Source organism: Chlorocebus sabaeus, chromosome 4 (genome assembly GCF_047675955.1).
Source record: "Chlorocebus sabaeus isolate Y175 chromosome 4, mChlSab1.0.hap1, whole genome shotgun sequence".
Lineage (NCBI taxonomy): Eukaryota > Metazoa > Chordata > Mammalia > Primates > Cercopithecidae > Chlorocebus > Chlorocebus sabaeus.
The window spans coordinates 19,632,647-19,657,648 of record NC_132907.1 but is presented as its reverse complement, the minus strand read 5'-3'; the positions used below and the strand labels follow the sequence as shown (position 1 = coordinate 19,657,648).

Below are 25,002 nucleotides of genomic sequence, written 5' to 3'. Positions count from 1 at the left end.
AGCTAATACACTAATTGAAGATTCTGTGCATCTGCAGTTGCTCAAAGTTCATTCTTTGAAGTAGAGAACCTTGGCGTGGCTACACAGATGTCGGTAAATGATCTCCTGTTTCTGTTCATAATTGCTGTTTTATAAATTGGTGAAATGCAGGCGCTTAGATGGCTGTGTCAGAAGCAGAACTCTGCAAACTGCCGTCTGTGAATATACCTGCTACGGGTGTTTTCTGCTGCTCACTACCTAGTGCCAGCCCTCAGAGTCAGCAAGAACAAGTTCCAGTGTTCTTTTGGGACAGTTGACCTCTTTGGGACACAGAAGCCAAGGCCAGATGACTTGGAGCACAGACCAAGAAGGAAAAGGCAAACAAACAGACACGAAGCAAAGTGTGGGTCAGGACTAGAGGAGCTGGTAAACTGAGGCACCCACACCGGTAGTGGAGGTAGAGTGACAGCACGTGGGAGGGAGCACAGTGAAGTGGGGCTGGGAGGAGAGAGGCAAGGAATGGTAGAGATGCGAGAGGCAGGGGTTTGGAGAAGGTCCCTAAGCAGCAACTTTACAGCCCCTGTTCCCGGCTCTGCTGTCCTCCCACGAGCTCACAGCTCACCTTTCTGCTGGGCTGGGTCAGACGGGAATTAGAATGCTGGATGGCAGGCAGAGAACTGTTGTGGCTATGAGAGAAAGTTGTAGGGTCTTTCCTGCCTTTAGGAAGAAAAATGATACATCTTCTAGCTTGAGAGTTGCTTTTAAAACGCCATGCTGTGACTCCATGGCCGTTGCCTGTCTGCCGCTAGGATTATAGGTGTGAATGTGCCCGGCACAATGCCTGGGTCAGAGGGACTTAAGGAATGTTCACGGTCATCAGATATTCTCCTGGCAGAGTCGAAAATCGCCTGCCCTCCCTGCCAGCCTACCATATAAGGTTAGCTGTACCAACACTTCATGCACATATTGATTATTTAGAAAAGTATACAGGCAGCAGGGCACAGTGGCTCACTCCTGTAATCCCAGCACTTCGGGAGGCCGAGGCGGGCAGATCACCTGAGGTCAGGAGTTTGAAACCACCCTGGCCAACATGGCGAAACCCAATCTCTACTAAAAATACAAAAATTAGCTGGAAGTGTTGGTGGGCACCTGTAATCCCAGCTGCTCGGGAGGCTGAGGCAGGAGAATCGCCTGAACCCAGGAAGTGGAGGTTGCAGTGAGCCAAGAAGGCGCCCTTGCACTCCAGCCTGGGCGACAGAGTAAAACTCTGTCCAAAAAAAAAAGAAAATGAAAAAAGAAAAGGAAAGAAAGAAAGGAAAGAGAGAGAGAGAGAGGAAGGGAGGAAGGGAGGAAGGGAGGGAGGGAGACAGGCAATGTATTGGTTAGGGGTGAATTATTATTTTTTGTACAGCCTATGCCCTTCTTGCAGGAGTCCTTCCTTATCTCTTGGCCTTCTAATGTGAATCACTTTTTATTTTATTCCTTTTAAACTTTTATTTATGATTTCATTCATTACTTTCTTTTCTGCCACTGGATGACTCCTTTAGGAGCCTAATTTTGCTGGCGAAATCATTCACAGGTGGGCTTGTTGGAGGGCCTTCTGTGTGTGGTGGAGGCAGTGAACTGACGAGAGATCACAGGGCAAGTGAAAAGATACCCTGGCTTATCAAATGTATCTTAGCGTACTAAATTGGATTCACTATTTTTTTTTCCCCCGGAGTCTCACTGTGCTGCCCAGGCTGAAGTGCAGTGGTGTGATCTTGGATCACTGCAGCCTCCACCTCCCAAGTTCAAGCCATTCTCCTGCCTCAGCCTCTCAAGTAGCTGGAATTACAGGCACCCACCGCCACGCCTGGCTAATTTTTGTATTTTGAGTAGAGACAGGGTTTCACCATGTTGGCCAGGCTGGTCTCAAACTCCTGGCCTCAAGGGATCCACCTGCCTCGGCCTCCCAAAGTGCTGGGATTATAGGCATGAGCCACCATGCCCAGCTGGTTTCCCTTTTTAATCATTAACTTTTTTTTTTTTTTTTGAGATGGAGTTTTGCTCTTATTGCCCAGGCTGGAGTGCAATGGCATGATCTTGGCTCACCGCGACCTCTGCCTCCCAGGTTCAAGTGATTCTCCTGCCTCAGCCTCCCAAGTAGCTGGGATTACAGGCGCCTGCCACCGTGCCCAGCTAATTTTTTGTATTTTTAATAGAGACTGGGTTTCACCATGTTGGCTAGGCTGGAATTGAACTCCTGACTTCAGGTGATCTGCCTGCCTCGGCCTCCCAAAGTGCTGGGATTACATTAGTTTTTTAATCTGGGTTCTGGCAGTTGTGCTGCTTTGGAAGGAGGGTGTTTACTTCAATAACAAAAACTGGCTTGGGAGTGGAGCTGGGCGAAGGGCTGGCAACCCAGCGACGCAGGATGCCCTGGGGCTGGCCCTCTTCTAGTGGAGTTGCTCTTGGGGCTGTGCACATAGGCTACTGGTGTCAGCACCCACACATTCCAGGGTACTGACTGACTTAGACAAAAGAAGAGTAAGAGAAGTTGACACTCAACATGAGCCTGTCGCTTTGACCTGAGCACAGCAGTGAAACACTGAAGGAACTTGTCCACAGGCTCAGGGACTCAAAGCCTCCAGCTGGTTTTCATTGTGCCAGGCCTGCTGAGTGGACCCATGGTTGAGGAGGCTGTCTCCCCCAAGGGGAGCAGGACAGGCAGCCTTGCCCTCCTGAGAACCCTCCATGGAAGGCCAGGAGCCTATGAGCAGTCATTAGAGGGCTCTTTGAGTTTGCTGCTGGCTGGTTTGGTGAGAGGCCCAAGCGCCTTGCATCAGTTCTTTACACTGCCGTGTTGGGGTGGGGTAAGAGAATCAGCCCTACAGAGGAAAAGAAGACTGACTGGTGCTTTGGAGAGTGTTCATAGCGTCAGCACCAAGAATTAAACTTGGGGAAAGGGGAAGAAAGGAGAAAGGGAAATTATTGTAGTCTTGCGAAGTATAGTGTAAAGAAAGTTTGCTTTTCTTGTTTGTTTTTTGTAATTGAAAAGCCTCCCATGGCCCTTGGGTCACTGCAAGTGTCTCTAGTTGTGTAAACGCTGCTGCGTGCTGAGGGCACTTCTTCAGACTGACACGGGGCCAGTACAGAGTGTGGCATGCAGGATAAGCTTCCAATAGTGGCAAATGACCACAATCTCTTAGAGAAAAACAAAATTGGATCCATGGAGGTGAGGTCAAGACCTTCAACCAAATTAGTCTAGAAACAGTCATTTTTAGAAATCCCAATAAAGTAATTAAAAATAAAGACAAATATTTGCTTTATGCTTGCTTCCATCTAACCGCTCGCCAAAGGCAGCCAGATGGTGTTGGCCAGTGAACACCGAAGAGCCCTATGCTCACTCCTGGAGTCATGGGGCAGAGACAAGCCTCTTGTGGTCATCATGGTGTGGTGTTGCTCAGTTTATTTATGGAAATACAACTGAGATGAATAATTTATCCATGGTAAATGTGAGTAAGACTAAGCTGTTTGCCCCTCATAGTAAAACATGAAGATAAGAAAAAAAGGATCTAAATATAGGAAAGGCTCCTAAACCATAGATGTGATTAGCCTCGAGATTTGAGAGAAATTTTTATTCTCTTTTGAAATGTCAGAATAATAATGGTCTTAGCATGATGCCCAGCACATAGTAGGTGCTCAGTAAATAATTATTGAATTGTTTCCTTCCATAAGATAGTACATGCTTATTATAAAAATCCAGGCACTTCTAGTAAAAATAACTCAAAGTCCAACCACTTAGCATTTGGGGATGTATCCTCAAAGACATTTCCAATGCATATAAATGTATACTTTATTTTTTTATACAAAAACAGGGCTGTGCTATATACATCATGCTTTGGAACCTATCTTCAGTTCAGTAAGCCGGATTCTTCAATTTAGTGCACACAGTGGCATAATGCAATGCATTGCGTAAGAAAGGATGTATCCATTTGTGTAGTTTAAGACTTGACACTTCTCTTCTGCTGTCCTTTATTTAGCAGGTGTCTTCTGCGGAGGTGCGCATCGGGCCCATGAGACTGACGCAGGACCCTATTCAGGTACGCCTCTTTTACTCAGCCCCATAACTCAGATTGTTTTCTGTTTTGTTTGTTTGTTTGTTTGTTTTTTGCCATAGAGCCTCTTTCTGTTGCCCAGGTTGGAGTGTAGTGGCTCCATCTCGGCTCGCTGCAACCTTTGCCTCCTGGGTTCAAGCGATTCTCCTACCTCAGCCACCCAAGTAGCTGGGATTATAGGCGTGCGCCACCATACCTGCCTAATTTTTTGTATTTTTAATAGAGATGGGGTTTCACCATGTTGGCCAGGCTGGTCTCAAACTCCTGACCTCAGGTGACCTGCCTGCCTGGGCCTCCCAAAGTGCTGGGATCGCAGGTGTGAACCACTGTGCCCGGCCTGACTCAAATTGTTTTCTTGAAGACCTAAACGTTTCCCCATTTTGAGTATAAATATAATGGATAGATTGCATGGTGGATTGTGAGAAAGAACTACTCTTACCCCAAAACTAGTCTGCTCCACATCCTGCTGCAGCCAGAAAGGGAAGAAGCAATGAAATGGTAAAGGGCTGGGCTTTGTCATGAGTCACAACTGGGTGGGAATCTTGGCTCTGCCATTAATCAGCTGTGTGACCTTGCATATATTGCTTCACTCCTCTTACCCAGTGTCCTGTCTGCAAAATGGAGATGATTATGCCTCAGGGAATTATAAGTTAAATGAGATAGCATAGGATGCCTAGAACTTTATCTGGCAGTTATCATTAATTAAGAAGATGGTTGATAAATGATAGCTGTTGCTGTTGTGTGGGAATAGAAGATGATAAAATGCTCCCCTACATCTTCCATGTGACTTAAGCCAAGCAGCCTACTGGGCTCTGTAACACAGCAAGAACTGGTGTCCAAGGACACAAGGCCCAGCCACCTGTAGGATTGACTTCACTCTAATCATGGCAGCAACTGTGTCCTCCTTGCAGCCCTTCCAAGTTCCTGTGCCCCCTTGAGAGAAACATGTATGAAAAGGGAGTTTGTACCCTTTTAAATAATTTCTAAATCCTTATCTGCATATAAGCCATCCCATTAGGCCTAAATAAGTTAACTTCCTCCTTGTAAAAACTGTAGCTTATTAGCACCTGGAATCTTGTCCCATACTTGGGACAAGTAAAGATGCAGAAAAGATGTAAACAAGTCAACCAACATATAGATGAAAGTGAAAAACCAAGCAAGGAAATGTGCTATTTGATTTATGAGCAAATGGAAAAAGAAAATAATGTTTTATAGTTGCTTGGTAAAAGAAATGCAAATCTAGGGAAAGGAGGAAAAAAAAGGAAGAGATTTAGCTTGGGAAAATTTGATGAAAACAAATTTAGGAGCAGAGAGAGAGAGAAAAATAAACACCAGCCACAACTATTTGTATAGAATACAAACAAATGGAAAATTTCAGTAATCATTCTGAGCCATGTCCTTTGTACTCCAATTTTGAATAAAGGCAATAACAAATAAAGGAGTTGATGTCAAGGACTTATTCCCAAAGCAATTTCCAGAATACTGTTTGGGATTAGTATGGTTTTAGATCAATTTCGTTTACCTTCATTTTTGTCCTATGCTACACTGGCAATGAATGCTCATAAGGATATCTCATTCTTTTAAAAATGTAAGTTGTTAAATGTTAAAATATTTCAAATATTCATAAAGGTGCATGTGTGTACCAACACCCACTTCTATCTTATATTAATGGTATGTCTTATTTGTTTCAGAAACAGAAGATTGTAGATACTGTTTAAGCCTTTTATTTATCCCTTTGCTGCCCCTTTCTTTCCTCTCTGAAAGCAACCACTATGATAAATATTTGTATACTCACTCTTTGTATGTATGTGTCCATTCATAATATGTACACTTGTTATGAATTCTTTTTAGCTCTCTTTGAAAGGTGTTGTGCTGTAAGCATCATTCTTCATTCATCAGTTGGTGTCGTATCTAAAAATTCATTGCCTAATCTAAGATTGTAAACATTTACATCTTTATTTTCTTCTAAGAGTTTTATAGTTTTAGATCTTACATTTAGCTCTATGGTCCATTTTGGGTTAATTTTTGTTTATGGTGTGAGGTAGGGGGTCCAGCTTTATTTTTATCTAGTTGTCCTAGCAGCATTTGTTTAAAAATACTCTTCTTTCCCCTGTTGACTTGTCTTGGCATCTTTGTCAGAAATCAGTCATAAATGTGAGGATTTACTTTTGGACTCTCAATTCTATTCCATTGATTTATATGTCTGTCCTTATCCAGTACCACACTGTCTTGATTACTGTAACTTTGTAGTAAGTTTTGAAGTTGTGAAGTATGACTCCTCCAACTTTAGTCTCATTTTTCAAGATTATTTTGGCTATCTGGGTCTCTTGCATCTTTGTATGAATTTTAGGACCATTTTGTCAATTTCAGTGGGGGCTTCGGAGAGCCAGCTGGAATTTGGTAGGGATTGCAATGAATCTATAGACCAATTTCAGGAGTATTACCGTGTTAACAATTTTGTTTTCCAGTCTGTGACCATGAAATATCTTTCTATTTCGCAGGATCTTATATCCTGCAACCTTGCTGAACTCATGTATTAGTTTTTCGTGAATATAGAAATTCCTATAATCCTCAGGATTATGTATTATAGGTTTAAATTCCTATAATCCTAAGGAAAGCCTAATGAATTCCCATAGAAATTCCTTAGGATTTTCTGTGTACAAGATCATGTCACAATCTAGATGCTTTTATTTTTCTTCTGTTGCCTAATTGCCCTGGCTAAAACCTCCAGAACAATGGTGTGTTTAGCTTTTTAAGATACTTCTAGACCTTTTCCCAAAGTACCATTTTATACTCATACCAGCAATATGAGATTTCTGGTTACTCTAAATTCTTGATAATATTTGATGTTGTGAGTCTTTTAAATTTTAGCTACTCTAGTGAATGAGTAGTATTATCTTATCGTGATTTAAATTTGCATTTCTCCATGACTAATGATGAGCACTTTTTTATTTGTTTATTAGCCATTCCTCTATTTTCTTTTGTGAAGTGTTTGGTCAAGTCTTCTCCTCATTTTTTAATTGGGAAACTTACTGAGTTGTATGAGTTCTTTATATATTATTGTTACGACTCCTTTGTCAGATTTTGAGAACATTTTCTCCCAATCCGTGGCTCTTTTATTCATTTTCATAACTCTGGCTTTTGAACAATAATTTTTCATTTTGAAGAAATCTATCACTTTTTAAAAAATGGTTGTTGCTTTCTGTGGTTTAAGAATCTTTATCTACTCCCAGGTCAAGAAGCTAATTTCCTGTTTTCCTCTAGAGACTTTATTGTTTTAACTTTTAATTTTAAATCTATAATGTATCTCAAGTTAATTTTTGTGTACAGTGTGATATGCGTGTCAAGGCTGATCCCCCCACCCCACCATATTGATGTCTGGTTGTTTCCAGCTCTACTTATTACAAAGACTATTCTTCCCCATTGAATTGCTTTGATGCCTTTGCTACTGATTTTTTTAATATTTGTTGCAGCTTGTTTGGTGGCCAGGTATATAGTCAGTTTTTAGATTAATACTCCACAAAAAGCGATAAAAAGATGTATTCTCTATTTGTTGGACAGAGGGTCCTATTTACATGAATTATTTCAACTTCATTAATCGTGCTATTCAAACTATCTCTATTAATTTTTGACTTAAATTTTGTGACTGTGTGATCTATCAGTTTCTAATTACAGTGGATTTGTTGAAATCATCAGTATCTGTTAATATTTGCTGGTATTTTGAGTCTGTGTTGTTAAGTGTATCCAAGTTCTTGATTGTTGTATATTCTTGATGACTGTCCCTTTTATCATTTTGTAGTGTCCTTCTTTAACCTTTTCCCTTATATTCTGTTTTATCTATTTATAATATTGCCAGGCCTGCTACCTTTGGTTAACATTTTCCTAGTATATCTTTTTCTGGTTTTGTTTTGTTTTGTTTTTTCAGAAACAAAAGACTGCAGATACTTTATAACTTTATTTTGAGTAGCCTCTTTTAAGCAGTATGTCGGGGGTTTTTTCAATAAAAGTATGGGAGCTGGCCCAGAGCAGTGGCTCACGTCTGTAATCCCAGCACTTTGGGAGGCTGAGGCGGGCGGATCACGAGGTCAGGAGATCCAGACTATCCTGGCTAACACGGTGAAACCCCATCTCTACTAAAAATACAAAAAATTAGGCGGGCGTAGTGGCAGGTGCCTGTAGTCCCAGCTACTCTGGAGGCTGAGGCAGGAGAATGGTGTGAACCCGGGAGGCAAAGCTTGCAGTGAGCCGAGATCGCACCACTGCACTCCAGCCTGGGTGACAGAGCGAGACTCTGCCTCAAAAAAAAAAAAAAAAAAAATTGGGAGCTAAAATCTGTTTCTATAATGTTTGTCTTTTAATAGGTGAGTTAAATCTGATTACACTAAGTGTGAATACTGATACAGTTGTTTTATTTTGTATTTTCTATTTATTAATCTTTTCCTTTTCTTGTTTCTTGTTTCTGCTTATTAAGTTGGGTATGTTTTTGAAGCTACATTTTCTTTTCTCTAATATAGGTATACTGCTATTCTTTTAGTGGTTACCCTGAAATTATTATTATTATTATTATTTTTGAGACAAAGTCTTGCTCTGTCACCCAGGCTGGAGTGCAGTGGCACGATCTCGGCTCACTGCAACCTCCGCCTCCCAGGTTCAAGCGATTCTTCTGCCTCAGCCTCCCAAGTAGCTGGGACTACAGGTGCATGCCACCACACCCAGCTAACTTTTTGTATTTTTAGTAGAGACAGCGTTTCATCATATTGGCCAGGCTGATCTTGAACTTCTGACCTTGTGATTCGCCCACCTTGGCCTCCCAAAGTGCTGGGATTACAGGGGTGAGCCACCGTGACCAGCCTGAAATTATTTTTAATATGCATGATTAGCAGTCAAATTTTATAACAAAATCTCACCATACTATCTTTCTGTGCTCTCAAACATGATACAGTCCTTCGCAGAATTTAAGTACCTCTAACAGCCCCACCCTCCCACAACTGAAAAACACTTGTCTATAAATTTGAATTTATTATATGTGGCATATTAAAACATACAAAAATATTTTTGATATGTGCTCATAACCTATGAAACATATAACAAATTGAATACCATAAACTCATAACCCCGCCACCCAGTGCAAGACCTGGAACATTACAAGTGCTACTGTATACCCCATTGATTTCCCTCACATGAGTTTGGCTCCAAATAACAGCAGATGCAAGTGGTAAAGAGTCTCTCTTTGAGTGAGGGACACAATAATTAAGAGTTTCTTTTAAAAAAGATAATAAACTCAACTTAGAACCAAGGATGGCTTCACTATGGTCTCATTCAAACATAGAGTTTTGACTCAATGATTTATGCAATAAGAATCTACTGAGTACCTCCTAGGTTCGGGGCTCTATGCTAAGTGTTGCAGGGGAGAGAGAGAAGGCACCATGTTCCCTGACCACAGAGAGGGGTCTGGAAGGTCAGTTTTATTGTCCATAACACACTAACTTTCAATGCATTGATATCTAGTGGTTTTTTTGCTTCTGCTACTAACATTGCAATTGACTTAGAAAAATCAAGCTATGTCCTAGTGCTTTTATTTTACTTTTTTTTCTCCTTTTTTTCCTTCACTGCAGTGCCAGAAATATTAATTAGCTACATCAGCCAGAGCCCTTAGGGTTTGGGAGGAAATGGCTTGATAAGAATATTTCAGGATATAGTTGCTTTTGAGGGTGCATTTCTGAGTTCATCAGGGGAAATTTACTCCCATGTCAGGAAATGTACTCCCATGGGGCTCCACACACCCCACACAGAGCTGGCAGGAGCACAGTTAGGAGTGGAATGGATTGGAAGTGCAGAGTGGTGCTGTGGAGCACGTCTCTCCTGGGTGAGTTGATGTGACCCACAGTGAAAGTCATATTTTCCAATCTTGGCTAGAAAATAAAAAGCAGAGGAAGTATTATGAGGCAGGAGATCCAAATCAACATGAGACTGTCTGAAAAATCAAGTGGCCTTTTCTTCATCCATACCTGAAGCACATTTACTTCCCCAGTGTGCAGAATTTGTGTGTTTCTGCTTAGAGAGTCCTGTCCCCATTCCCCCTCACGCTGGGCTTTCCAACTGGACTTGGAAATGGATCCCCACAGCTGTGACCTAGCTTTTTCTTAGCAAGGTCACATCTCCTTTCAAAGCCTGGCCAAGATGGTGAAACCCCGTCTTTACTAAAAATACAAAAATTAGTCAGATGTGGTGGCCGCACCTGTAATCCCCGCTACTTTGGAGGCTGAGGGAGAGAATTGCTTGAACCTGGGAGGTGGAGGTTGCAGTGAGCCAAGATAGCACCATTGCACTCCAGCCTGGGCAACAGAGTGAGACTCCAACCCTAAAAAAAACACAACAACAACAAAAACCACCTTATTCTTCCATGTTGTAGGGCGTGGGTTTTCTGGAACCATTATATTTTGGGGATGTTATATATTGGAGATCACATGGCCTCATAGGGAGGTGACCTTCACACATTAAGTGAAATGACTGAGGGATGGAGACGTTCAGACTCAGTAACTTGCTGTGGCCAGCATTTCTCTTGCTGTCTGTCCTTACTGCTGCTACCAGGTTGCGTCTTCTACCTCATCCAGCCAGTTTCAAAGAACCACAGAGTTGTTAAGAATTTTCGTCTAGTATTATAGGTAAAAAATATTTGTGGAGCTGAGAGACAGTAGGTTACTTAACATAGTGATTGCAAAGGCCCTGGGGTCAGGCCAGCCTCGGTTCACATCTTGCTGGCAGTGCAGCTGTGGACAAGTTTTTTAACCATCTAAGCCTCAGTTTCCATGTCTATAAAATAGGAATAATTCCCACTTCCAAAGAGTTTCTGTAACTGGTTATTGAGTGAGACAGTATGTTTCTAGTACATTCAGTATAGTGGCTGGCCCTTAGAAAATTCTCATCAAACTATAGCTGTAATCAGCATCACTTTCCTAGGGACATTTAAGGAAAGTTCTCAGACCATTTTTTTTTTAACTCAATTAACCCCTCCCCGATCACATTGGCCACTTGTTTAGTATTATGCAGAAACAGCTTATGTGATCTATATATGTGGTCTGCTTTAGAAGCTCCCTGTTACCAGGTGTTTGCTTAAAGCCAAACTAAATATTCCAAAAACTGGATGTTTAATAGTAGACATTGACAATCCATTGAAGGCACATAGATATACCCTCATTAAGAAATAACACTAGTAATAACATCTATATTGCCTTATTCAAGATGAGGAAAAGTTAGTTTTTGTTTTCATCTTTTTTTATAATTAGCCGTCACTGGATAAAGTAGTTTCATTCTAATTTAGCTGTCAAAGACAGATTATTGCTGTCCTCCAAAAGATATGTTTCAGCTTTCTTTGAGGTATTTGTAGTTACTTTGAAAAGCAGGTATCTCTTGCTTTGTACAGTTCCAATGTGCACAGATTTCATGGTTTACTTAAATAACACCAGACTCCCAACAACATGTTTCAGATTGCGGTTACATCAGTGTTTTAACTGTGAATAAATGCATAAAGCATAAACTTTGCAGCTGGTTCTTCAGTCCACAAATCACTATGTAAATAACAAATGTGCAGCATCATCAGTAACCTATCGCTTTTTTTAACCATAACTTTTTTTAGCCAAAGACTCTGGTTGGTTTCTGCCTATCTGTTATTCAGCCTAAGTACAGACAGCAAAGCATGTAGTTGTGTTGCCTCCTATCTCTTCGTGATAAACCCACATGACAGTATGCAAAAATAGATTGTCGAAAGAGGGAATGAGCTAACAAAGATGAAAGTGCAATGAAGAGATGAAAAATGATAATGCTGTGAGTGAAATTTGAATCAAATGTAAATGGACTTAGAGGAGAAATAGTTGACTGTGGAATGCCGACACTGCTGTCTTTGAGAGATTCTAGACATGTAGCTGGTAGAAGTTAGTGAATGTAAGTTCATCAACATAAATGAGGACAGTGGTGTGACAAAAAGGATGAAGAAGTCATAGAGGTAGTGAGGCCAGCAAAAAGCTTCACAGTAATTAAAGGAGCTCTGGGGATATTGCATGATACTGAAAGCACAGAGGATAAAATGTCAGCAGCTGATCCAAAGTTAGGAGTATGATAATTTGCCCAGGCATAGAAAAGATGCTCACTTCATATCATAACTTATACAACTAGAAGAAGGTGGCAAGCACTGTCCAAACTACTCTTGATAATTTTTTTAAAATAAATAAAACATTTTAATTCTCAATGTTTCTAATATTTTAAATTACAATATATTAAATAAATTTTAGCTTTATATTTTTTTCATTTCCCTACATATTTATAACTAAGAATAAGAAAATTTTCAGTATGTTGACACAAATCTTTAAAGGTCACAAAACAATCATAATTTTTACCATTATTTATTAAGATAGCTTTACATGGTCATTTTTTTATTTTTGTTTTTATAGAATATAAAAATGCAGATTTCTTGCATGCATATATTGTGTACTGGCTTTCAGTGTACCCATCACCTGAAAAGTGAAAAATGTACACATTCCGTAAGTTTTCAACCCTCGTGCATGGTCATTATTATAGTCTGATTCTACCATGCAAGTGAGGATTGCCGATAGCTATGTTCTGACTATGGACAGAACACAAGTTGGCTGAGCTCTGCTCCAGTAAGAGGTTTCCTCATTGTTCCAGGCTTCAGCCCAGATCAGTTCTGCATCTTCTCCTCTTTTGCTGTGTTTACAAGGGTACAGTGAGATTGATATGACAAAACTACTTCCTTCTGCTTGTTCTCCTGTGCTTGGATTCTTGTCCATGCTTCGTTTATCTGTGGTCACCACTCATTGGTGCATTTATTATAATTATCTGCTTCCTTGACTGGAGCCCATGGGAAGAGACTGGCCTATGGCTGTCTCTGTCATCTTTTTATTCCCAGTTCTTAACATCTTGCATAACAAGTCATCAATAAATATTCTTTGAATGAATGTTGAGCATATTATTTTGAGCAAGCACAAGGTCAGTTTACTGTTAACTCTTTACAGATCAAGTTCGGTTATAACACCATTAGTAATGATTTTTCAAAAATATGTTTTGCAGAATCATTTATATGAGTTAATCATTTATTGACCTCAGTTAATAGTCAATAAATCTTAACAAATGGCCATGTCAAAGAAATGAGAAATACTGATACACAGAATATTAAAGCTGAAAGAGATTACATTACTTAAGTTTTTGTTTTGTTTTTATTTTTCGATTGTAAGGAATAACTGCCTTATACCAAAAAAGTACATAAGTAAATAAGAAATGTAGTAGAAGGATAGTGCAATTTTTTTTTCAGACTCCGAGAAAGAGTTGAAAAGGGTGGGTGGCTTGAGAAGGGTGTCCATGGGCCATCTCTGAGCTCTTTGACATCATCAGCAGTTTAACATTCTTCCATCAATATCTTTTTTTTTTTCTTTTTTCTTTTTTGAGATGGAGTTTCTCTCTTGTTGCCCAGGCTGGACTGCAATGGCACGATCTCAGCTCACTGCAACCTCCGCCTCCCAGATTCAAGCAATTCTGCTTCAGCCTCCTGAGTAGCTGGGATTACAGGCATGAACCACCACGCCTGTCTAATTTTGTATTTTTAGTAGAGACAGGGTTTCTCCATCTTTGTCAGGCTGGTCTGGAACTCCTGACCTCAGGTGATCCGCCCACCTCGGCCTCCCAAAGTGCTGGGATTACAGGCGTGATCCACCGCACCCAGCCAATATCTCTGTTCTTAATGGGCCAGGTCCCAGTTCCCAGCCTTTGTGTCTCTCTGTTCAAATTCTAAATTCCTGGAATCAGAATATCATTAGCCCAGCTATAGCCTGGGAGATGGGGACAAAGAGTCCAATTTGGGCTACTTGGATCTACTACTTTCCTGGAGAAGGTATTATTTTCAAGAGCTAGGCAGATATTTTTAAAAGGTGATTGCTATAATGTTTTGCTCTAAGGTATATATTCTTTATTACCATAAATTTTCACTTTGATTAGGAATTGAATAATTGAAAAGCAGCCTTTCCAATTTTTTTATAAATAGGAAAATATTTAAATATTAGCCAAAGAAATTCTCTCCTGAGTGCCTTACCATACCTAAATAATAAGATCCTTTGGCCTTACCATACCTGAATAATAAGGTATGTGAATAATAAGGTCTGTATCACAGATCTTATTATTCAGGTATGGTAAGGCCAACAGATCTAGGAACAATTGGCATTGAAAAATAGTTACAGTTCCCAGAGCAGGAGGCACAGTGTGCCACCCAGGGCCGCGCTGGGAAGCACCACAGTCAGGAGGCAGAGGGAGTGGGAGGAGATCGCACGCAAGAGCCTCCACTGTGGTTTCCGTGGGAAGGCTTGGGTGAGGCAGGGTGAGCAGGGTTAGGCCAAGCTAGTCTGATTAATTTCAGAAAGGTCTGGGACATATTGATGGTTCTAGTTGTTTGGTACCTGGCCCTAGGGTGATTAGGGTTGGGGAATTGTGGCCTGGAGGGTAAGAACCAGAGGTGGTGGTGGTTGGGGAATGGGCTCTAGATTGGTTGATTTGCATATGAAGGGCATGCTCACAGGAGAATTGTGTGCTATCTCTAGAAATTAGCAACCCTGAGAAGGGCAGTCCTTCCAGGGTCAGCAAAGCGCCAGAAGTCAAAGCATCGGAAACACAGAAAATAAAAATATACAATTAATACAGCTGTCCACCTTCAATCAGTTTTGTGAGTTTCCATGTGAAATCCAGTTTTGTAAGACCTTCAAATGGCCTAGAAGGCCTTATCATGGTCTAGCCCTCTGCCGTGAACTTGACCTGCTCCCATCCTTTTGTCCTCACACCCTCCCTTCGACCACCCTGGCTCCCTTGCAGTCCTTAGAACACACCAGGGGCTTATAGAACTCTGCCTGGAATGCTTTTCCTTCCAGGGTAAACTGGGCTTGCCTTTCTATTCCCTTCAGGCATTTGCTCACACGTCCCCTTCTCAGCGGGACCTAGCCTAACTGCCTACTTCCTTCTGCTGCCGGCACCCACTGCTGACCCCCCTACTCTGCTCTGCTGGGTTTCACGTAGCACCTGTCATTTATTACCATTCTGTATAATGTACTTACTTAATGGTCTATTTATTGTGTGTGCCTCTACCACTATAATGCAAAGAGTCTTTGTTTTGTTCATCAACATACTGTAAGCAGTTAAAAGCAGTGTTTCTGAAAATTAGTGATAGTTGTTGAAATGCCCAACAAGAGAATTGTTATTCTTACTGTATTAGTCAAAGATTGAGGCATAATGGTGTCAAGGAAATATAGATTGCTGAGATTCTTGTTTAAAAATCCATAATTCAGCCAGACAGGTGAGAGACAAGAAGTTTTTCACCTTTTTTTGACTCCTAGGTTTGGCGTATTGAGTTTCTCGTGTTAATACCACAGCTACACCAAGTGAAAGGTTATTGACTTTTTGCACCAACCAGTTTATTCTATCTGATTTTTCTCATTCAGGTTCCCCTGTTAACAGTTTGATAGGAAGGCTTTCGTTATCAAAATCCACGAGGTTGTGTCCTTCATTTTTCTTGGGAGAGCCACCTCCCATTTCTTCCTGGAAGGAACTCTGTGGCTGGAAATGTTAGGAGCTTCCTGGGCTGCAGAGGGACAGACCCTAGTCAGCCCAGGGTGCTCTTAAAAAATGGCATATATAATATATCCAGATATTTATTGATATTAAGGAATTATTGGGGAGGTTTAGGTATGAAATGATATTGTGGTTTTGTTCTTTTTAAAAAATCTTTATCTTTCACAGATGCATATGGATGAGATAAAATAGCAGGATTTGCCACAATCTGTTGTAAGAGCTAGGAAAATGGGTAGGGATAGAGATGAACCCACATTGGCTAGGAGTTGGTTATTGCTGAAGCTGGGTAAGGAGTACGTGAGTTTCATTATATTATTGTTTCTGCTTTTCTATATACTTCCAATTTTCAATTAATAAAAGTATTTTTCAGCTGGGCATGGTGGTGCATGCCTGTAATCCCAGCACTTTGGGATGTTGAGGTGGGCAGATCATGAGGTCAGGAGTCCGAGACCAGTCTGGCCAACATGGCGAAACCCTGTCTCTACTAAAAAAATACAAAAATTAGCCGGGTGTGATGATGGTGGGCGCCTGTAATCCCAGCTACTTGGGAGGCTGAGGCAGGAGAATCACTTGACCCTGGAAGGCGGAGGTTGCAGTGAGCTGAGATTGTGCCATTGCGCTCTAGCCTTGGTGACAAGAGCAAGACTCTGTCTCAAAAAAAAAGGAAAAAAATGTAGTTTTCAAATGTAATGATTGGACAGTTTGGCTTGTTTCTGATTTTAAATGAACCACGTTTGGTATTTCACCATGATGAATATATTGACTATTGACTCAAAAGCTCTTCATGTGGAGAAACTACCCTTCTGTTTCTAATTGTTTAAACCAGACGTGGGTGCAGAAGAGTATTGAGTGCCTTAACAATATCTTGAGATTATTATAGGTTTTTCTTATTAGATCTATTGCTGGGAGGTGGTCTTACATCTTATTCATAGTAAAGCCCTCTCGCATTTCTCAGAAGACCCCACAAGTAGTTGTTTTTTCATTTCTCAAATATTTACTGAACAGCTAGGAAGTGCCAGTATAGTGCTGGGCATGGGGAGTACAAGCAGGGAACAAACCAGGCCGGGCCTTTACTCTCCTGAAGCTTACTCCTCTAGTGAGGGAGATAGACCATAAATACATAAATGAGCTCAGGTGGTGGTAGGGCAGTCTGGGTCTTTCTGGCTGGCAGGGAATCTGTATTCCTGGACCCAGGCGATGATGAGGGAGGAACTGTGTAAAGTGTTGCTGCCTTCTTTCCTGTGGGCAAAATTGCTTCTCAATGAGGCAGTTCATCAGTAGAAGCACATTTCCCTCAACTTAACTCCATCAACTTTACATTTCATGATCATTCTTTCCAGACTTTGGCAAAGATTGGATGTTAAAATTCATTTTTGAGGTTGTTTTGAGTTCCCTTACTTCCTTATGTCTATAGGTATTTTAGTGCTAAGTTCAAAGAGGTGGCCTCCAGAGACTTAAAGGCAAATACCACTTGCAACTGGCATCAAATATATGTATTGTAAATGTAAACCATAATCTAACCTGTGTTAACTATCTCATTAATCATTTTACTTCTTATTTAAAAACAAAGCTAATTAGGAAATTAGAAATACTTGTAATTGCAGTGAGTCACAGTCACCACCAGAGTGAATGGGCACCTTCTCTGTGCTTATTCAGTTCTCAGAACTAACTTATGTGGCACTGTTCTTTCACTCTTACAGCCAAGAAACTATAGGCCAAAGAGGTGAAATACCTTGTTCAAAGACCACTGTAACCAACTGGAGGAGCTGGGATTTGAACCCTGGTAGCTTCCCTCCAGAGGCCCCATTGTAAACCAGTACACCGTAGGCCTGGTCTTTTGGTTGTTTTGGGGGGATTGTTTTTGCTTTTGTTTTAGACAGGGTCTCACTCTGTTGCCCAGGCTGGAGTGCAGTGGTGCAATCATGGTTCACTGCAGCCTCTACCTCTCAGGCTCAAGCGATCTTTTCATCTCAGCCTCCTGAGTCGTAGAGACCACAGGAATGTGCTACTATGCCTGGCTAATTTTTTTGTATTTTTTGTAGAGATGGGGTTTTGCCATGTTGCCCTGACTGGTCTCAAACACCTGGGCTTAAGTAGTCCACTGCCTCAGCCTCTCAAAGAGCTGGGATTACAGGCATGAGCCACTGCACCCGGCCAATAGGCTTGTTTGTAATAGTCTCTATGGATGATGATTTATTTTAAGATGCTCTTTTTGTTGTGTTTCAGGTTTTGCTGATCTTTGCAAAGGAAGATAGTCAGAGCGATGGCTTCTGGTGGGCCTGTGACAGAGCTGGTTATAGATGCAATATTGCTCGGACTCCAGAGTCAGCCCTTGAATGCTTTCTTGATAAGCATCATGAAATTATTGTAATTGATCATAGACAAACTCAGAACTTCGATGCAGAAGCGGTGTGCAGGTACCTTCTCTAATTTAATATGCTGAGTAAATGTTTGCTTAACAGCTTAAAATGAATTTCGTTTACAGATATCTTTAATTTATTTCAAATATTTTTAAAATATGTATTGATGTTTTTAAGCAGTGTATACAAATGTCTGTGGTGAAAGCTATAGCTCCTTCCTGTAGATTTCTCTCTCCTCTTCTACTTTTCCACATTTGAGTTGTACTAAATTTAGAGGTGTGAGCTGGGCTCCCCTGATAACTTCAGGGTATTCCCCCCACCCTGTGTATTGCTCATAAAAAAAATTAAAATTCACACAGTTCTCATTACACAGATACGGTTTGGATTTAAACTAGCTATTTTAATCTTCATTATTCTCTCCCAAAATGAACATCGGAAATGTGTGAAATATAAATTTTTTCCTGCCTGACACAGATGGGTAGATCCCACAGCAGGCTTCCCAGTCATGGAGTGAAGGCAACCACTTTGCAGCAGTAGAAAATCTTCCAGGGACCCAAACCCCCTGCTTGTTTATAGAAATGCTTGCACTCTGGGGAGGAAACACAGGCCTGTTCATAAATAAATGCTCAGTCATAAGAGTTAGCTCTGGATGAACTGATTCATTTAGCAGAAGTGGAATGCTTTGAAGCTAGATGGAAGAGGTCACTAATTAAATGCTAGACCAAGACAGAGTCCAAATGCATGGGGAGCTGGAATTTTCTTAAATGTTAGTAAGTGAAATAAAAGGTGGGAAAACAGCTTTTTAGAACCTTGGTACCCTGAGAAGAAATTAGTGGATTAAGAGAAGTTTCTTATCACAGACATCATCTTGCTATTCTTGGATAATTTCAGTTTCCCAAAGAAGAATTTTTCTTAAGCGTCTGTTTTAGAAATATTTTAACGGCTTCAAATAATCTCATCTTTCTGCATAAAAATGTTTTTCTATTTAATAGTGTATATAAATATACATAGAGTATATCATAAAATATCTGGATGCTATTTTTAGTATTAGGAAATATTTTTGATGATTTTATAGTAGAATTGGGTCTTGTAAAACTAAGTATTTCTGATTTTTCTTGGCCTTCACTTACTTTTCTTAAGTAGTTTTATAGTAGAAATATCACACCTCTTTGTTCCTACATACAATTACTTAAGAGAAGCTTTACTTATAAAGAAAAAATCAACAGGAAGAAATCTTTTAATTCAGGCAAAGGCCCAGTTTACCAGATAAACTTTACATTTTTCTTTGACTATAAAGAAATAGAGTTTTATTTCCTACCAAATGTATTTCTGTGTTAGCTGCTCAGAAAACCAATAGAGGTCTATACAGTTTAGAAGTCAGATGGACGTATCTGGCAGTGTGTTTCCCGACCATTATTGGTCATGTTGAGGGGGGCCAGATTCCAAATGCTTGACTCCCAACACACATTCCCTAAGGGGATGGGTAGGTGACATGCTCCTGGCAGATGTGCATTCTTTGTTGTCATCTGTGGTGCTAGATCCCTCACCTTTGAGCTAGGATTGGACCTTAGCCTAACATGCGTCCTTGAGCCTCAGCCCCACCTTCCCCTTAGTCCTCTCATCCAGGAAGAGGCCTAGGTCTCTCTTACCATACCAGTTCCTTTGGAGAGATGACAGAAAAGAGACAAGCAGCAGGAAGCAACCCAAAAGATGGAAGCTAGTCCCAAAAGAAACCAAGAGCGTGTGTGCTCCAGCCCAGTTATGCTTATTACATGTTTTGGCCTCTTGCCTAAAACCCACACCTTAAGATATAGCCCAGCAGTGTGCCCATGACACCTACTGGGGTGAGAAAGATTGAATGAAGGTGAGAAGTACTTAGTGTTTCCCTAGAGATTGGAACATGCCTCTAAAACACTATGTATTTTTTCATTAGGTGCTAACTGGTATTTCCACTGAGTATCCATCCAGTAGGCTCTTGAGTATAAAATAAGTGTAGCTTCACCTTAGCAGGACCTGCCCTACAGGGTGGCTGAGTGGGAAGTAGCCTGTGCTGGCATTGGAGAGATATTGACTTATGCCTCCTGCCCCATTGTGAGTTAACAGCATTTTCTTCAAAAGATCTCTTTAAAATACCATTTATCCACAGAGGAAACTTCACTTCCCGGGAATATGGCAGCCGATCATTTCCTGTAGCCTTCCTCCCACATAGTGTGAGGGCTCGAGGAACAGGACATGGAGAAGGTGCATTTTTTGAGAAAGGTCAGAAAATGTTGGAGTTGAAGAGGACGAAGCAATACGAGCCGGCTGTCCCTTGGGGAGTGGTAGTTCAAACACATTAAAGTAGAGGGGAGCAGAAATGCCCACAGCCAGAGAGAAAAACAAATGCATGTTGTTTCACAAATTACTCAGGAGTAATTCTGTTCTTGGAGTTGATGGTTCCCTTCCAAGATATCTCAGCATAAGCAGAGGCCAGACCAAGAGAATAGGTCAAAGCAAGCATGCTGATTCGCACCGAGATTCAAGTGTGTGGGCCTTTATTAAAAGTTTGTCCAATTTACAACCCCCTGACCAGAACAGTGGAGAATCTGGGCTGTAGCATGGCACAGCAAAGAAGATTCATGGACCTCAAAATTCTATGTCCTGATTATTTTGGCCCTGTTTAATTCCTAGGGAATAAACTAACTATATCCAGGTGGTCCCAGTACAAAAAACATTATACAGTGACAGGTACCATATTGCAACATTTCTCAGCTCCAGCTGATGATCAAGTTGTTTAAAGGATTTAAGCAAAAACTACAGTAGGACTGAAAAATTGAGGTGGCTCTTTGTACCATCTTTAATTGGCTTTAACCGGCATTTGTACATCCCACTGCCAGCGAGTGTTTCAATTTTTATCATAAGGTCAACTTTCTGAACTATCTGCTATTTTAAAAGAAAAAAGATTAAACCCAATTGGCTCCCCCAGGTACATACTGATAAGAAGAGGATTGTAGGACTGCCAATTTATTTTTATTTTGAAGAGTGGAGTTTCAATTTTAAAAAATGGAATTTAAGTGGAATTTGCCAATTTTTTTAAGTGGAAAATTGGCAGGTCTGACCTATTGGATAATTGCCTGGGAGTTAAGAGAAAAAAATTTTGTAACGAAATGAAGAGATTGTCCTAATCCACAAGGGCATCTTTCTTTGTTGTCTTCTGTGTGGTTTGAGACGTTTTCTTTAGAGAAAGATTTGATGTTGTGTCATTTTCAATGTGAAGAAGTTCCGCATTCATTTAATGTAACAAAGTCCAGATCACCTTGTTTGACTTGGAGGCTTCTCATTGCAGGTCGATCCGGGCCACAAATCCCTCCGAGCACACGGTGATCCTTGCAGTGGTTTCACAAGTGTAAGTGCACCTCTCATTCCCAGCTGGAAGGAGTACTGTTCATTCTGAAATGTCTGTCAGATGTAATCTGGTTTTTGAGCTGTCTAAGCAATGGGCGCGTCTTGGGTCCTAGAACACCAGCCTTAGATCTTGATCTTGCTTTGGGGGTTTTGTTTGTTTCACAAGTTCCTGGAAATATTTAGGTTTTTCTCTGTATCTTATGTAATTGCCTTTAGCACATAGTCATACACCTCAGGGAGAAAGTTTACTCATTATATGCCAGAAATGAATGGAAAATTTGAGGAGGAGGTGGTCTGGAGAAAACATTGTTCCAGTTTATCTTTTTTTCTTTGCAGAAAAGAGATGGGGATATGCTTGTTTTTCATTTAAGAAGAAACACATTTTTTTTTTTTCATGTTCAAGCATGAGAATAAAAGGGCACTAAATCCACAAGACAAGGGTTGTAAAGTTGATGCTGGGACCGTTACGTGGCTAGAGGCAGGACAGTAGAGTTTATCCAATGCTGGGCGGCAAAGAAAAGGGATTGTGCCGTAGGTACAATGAAACTGTAGGATGGGCGACTGCTCTGCTGGGTTTATCGTCTGATGTGGCCAGCACTTAAAGTAAAAGAGCCAGCAGGAAGAAAAGTTGTCTGTACAAACTACAGTGGTGGGAATGTTGGCAGGTAACAAAATTTGTTGTAATCTTTTTTTTTTTTTTTTTTTTTTGAGACGGAGTCTCACTCTGTCGCCCAGGCTGGAGTGCAGCAGTGCAATCTCGGCTCACTGCAAGCTCCGCCTCCCGGGTTCACACCATTCTCCTGCCTCAGCCTCCCGAGTAGCTGGGACTACAGGTGCCCGTCACCACGCCCGGCTAATTTTTTGTATTTTTAGTAGAGATGGGGTTTCACCATGTTAGCCAGGATGGTCTCGATCCCCTGACCTCGTGATCTGCTGGCCTTGGCCTCCCAAAGTGCTGGGATTACAGGTGTGAGCCACCACGCCCGGCCTATTGTAGTCTTTTAATGGCTGTATTTAGCTTCGGAGAGAATAAGAACTTCATTAGGGCCTAGGACCTGTTGGACTTGGCCTCATTATGGCATTTGGCACAAATTCTGTGACAAAGGCCAGGAAAGTCTGGCCCAGGGGACTTGAAATGCCTCATTCCAAAGCCATGTGAATACAGCAGGAAATCATGGCTTCAAAGTCATACCCTTACTGAAGACTCCTACTTACCTGCTACTCCTTGAGTGTCTTCTTAGGAGCTCTGTCTTCTCACTTTGTTTGATACCCACCACGGGATGTGGTCCAGAGAAAGTAAAGACATTGTCCTCACTGGTTCGTTACACCGCTCCATCCTGGTGGGAGATTAAGATTCCACAGGGAATGAATGAGGGGAACTGAGACATAAGATGAGCCTCCTTCAACCCTCCTTTTCACATTTATCTTCTGGACACTCAGAGGTTTGAATGAGGTTATAGAGGCTTGGACATCAATACCAGAAATGTTCAAGGCCACACAGCATTTTTCCCGAGCCTGGCTTATTACACGGGTCCAAGAACAAAACACTCTTGTTTTTCCAGCTCATATGGCAAAAAGGTTTGCTAGTCCTTGACAAAATAATGGTGGACTGTGGCTTATTTGTTATGATTGTCACCGACTTTTCCTGGTTTTATTGTAAAATATTTCATATAGAGAGAGTGGTAATAAAATGAATGTGTGTGTCTATGTCACCAGCTTAAGAAATAAAACATTATTAATACCCTTGGAACCGTTTTGTGGCCTTCTTAACAGTCAGAGATGATAGAACTTGGAGTTCCAGAAGAAAAACAAAGTGGGTAAAATAGCTTTTCCCTTAGGGCAGGAATCAACTATGGGTAATGCCACAAGTCAGCACTGGGACTTCTGTTCCTGTTTGCTATCTGCGTTTCCACCCAATCCCTTTTATTCCATTTTTCTTCCCTGGTTCTTAGGGTATGTCCCCCATGTTACTTGCTGACTGTCTCAGACCCTGTTTCTCTATTTTGGTGATAGGGAGCCCAGCGATGGCATGTCTTCATGACAAGGCAATCCATATCCCACCTTATACTCAAACTGAAGTCCTGAGACTCAGCGGTAGGCTCACTATAGCAAACCCTCTTGTGAAATGAGTGGCAATTATCCATTTTTGTTTTCTCTCCTTCCCTTCTAACTGTGTATTCCTGCTGATACTTCTCTCCCGTTTGGCTTGGGGGTCCTACAGCCTGGACTGCTGACTGTCTTCCTCATGTTGAGAGTTGGACCCAGCTCGGTTTTGGTGTGGGAGTCATACTTCCAGATGGTTTGGGGACAATGGTCTCAGAATGAACAGTGCACCTAACATGTCCCTTTATGGGACTGCTCCCATACATATAGCTCAACTCCAAAGGGCAGCTGAATTGGAAAGGGCCACTCATGTATACTGAGGGTGATACCTCCAGGTACGCCGCTGGAGATTTCTCTACTGTTTTTGTTCTTTTTGCATCTGAAAGGTAGATGTGGGGTCTGTATCCTTGAAGGCAGGTGTGCCCCGTGGGCACGTGCTCGTCAGGAAGCCACTCTTGGAGCTAACGCTGTGTGGCCTCATTGCTCTCTCTCCATGTTTCAGTGTGAGGAATCCTGGTTTGTATCTGCTGAGTGACCACATTTTCTGCTTTGCTGCAGATCGGATGACCATGAAGAGGCGTCAGTCCTTCCTCTTCTCCATGCAGGCTTCAACAGGGTATGTACGAGATGTCCAGCATCTCTCTCAGGTGCGGGTACCTTAACCCCTGACTCTCCCATAACAGGAAGGCAAAGCCGTCACGGAGAACTGTTAAGAAAATGAAGCCCCAGGACTGTTGGGGAAAGGAAGAGACTGTGTTCTCATGGGAGAGTAACGAGCAGCTGCCAGTCGAGCTCTTTGCCTTTTTTGCTCTCTGGGTTTTCTCCATATATCTTAGCAATAGATATACAATGACATAAAAACCCATCTTATTATATCAGATTAAAATTCTGTCGTCCCAAAGTAATCTTATTTAAATCAGTACAGTCAATTCGATTCAGTGTGTGTGTGATTATATATAGATACATCCACCAAATTGGCACCCAAGACTCTGTTCATCAGGGCTGGCCAGAGCTTATACCCTAGGGACAGGCCCATGATGACTGTAGCACCCTGTAAACTCCTGGTTGAAACCATTAACATCAGCAAAGAAAAATTCTTTGAGTGACAAACTACACAAATAACACTGAGATTCCACTTGAAGATTAAGAATTTCTCCAAGGAAACTCACTAACAAACTAAATAACCAAGCTCACCCAGCATCTCAGGGTAGAAGTTAGATTGGAGGCAAGGCTGTGTGCATGCAAATGGAAAGGAACTGATGGAATGGACTTAGAAGAAAGGGAAGAAAGGGAGGAGGAAAAAGATCATCAAAACATGAATGTTTAAAGGAACTATATTCCCTAATATTAAAAGAAAACAAGTCCTTATAGAGAAATTGTGGAAGACTTTACTTCATATTTTAATTTTTTTAAATAACAAATATATATATTACTCCTATGTAAAGAATAAAAGGCTT

At 41.3% G+C, this 25,002-nt stretch overlaps 1 protein-coding gene across 10 annotated transcripts in view; it reads left to right on the top strand.

Annotated features, from left to right (window-relative positions):
• Positions 1-25,002, top strand: part of PDE8B (phosphodiesterase 8B) — a 255,777-nt gene that overhangs the window by 134,751 nt on the left and 96,024 nt on the right. For 8 of the 10 annotated variants that reach the window (XM_037982121.2, XM_037982123.2, XM_037982122.2 and 5 more), the window contains exons 2-5: positions 4,002-4,061; positions 17,925-18,115; positions 21,384-21,443; positions 24,104-24,161. In XM_037982121.2, the coding sequence (XP_037838049.1) occupies positions 4,035-4,061; positions 17,925-18,115; positions 21,384-21,443; positions 24,104-24,161 (336 nt within the window). In that variant the 5' untranslated portion in view covers positions 4,002-4,034. The remainder of the gene's footprint in view (positions 1-4,001; positions 4,062-17,924; positions 18,116-21,383; positions 21,444-24,103; positions 24,162-25,002) is intronic. The other 2 variants (XM_037982120.2, XM_007975951.3) reach the window with 1 other exon arrangement.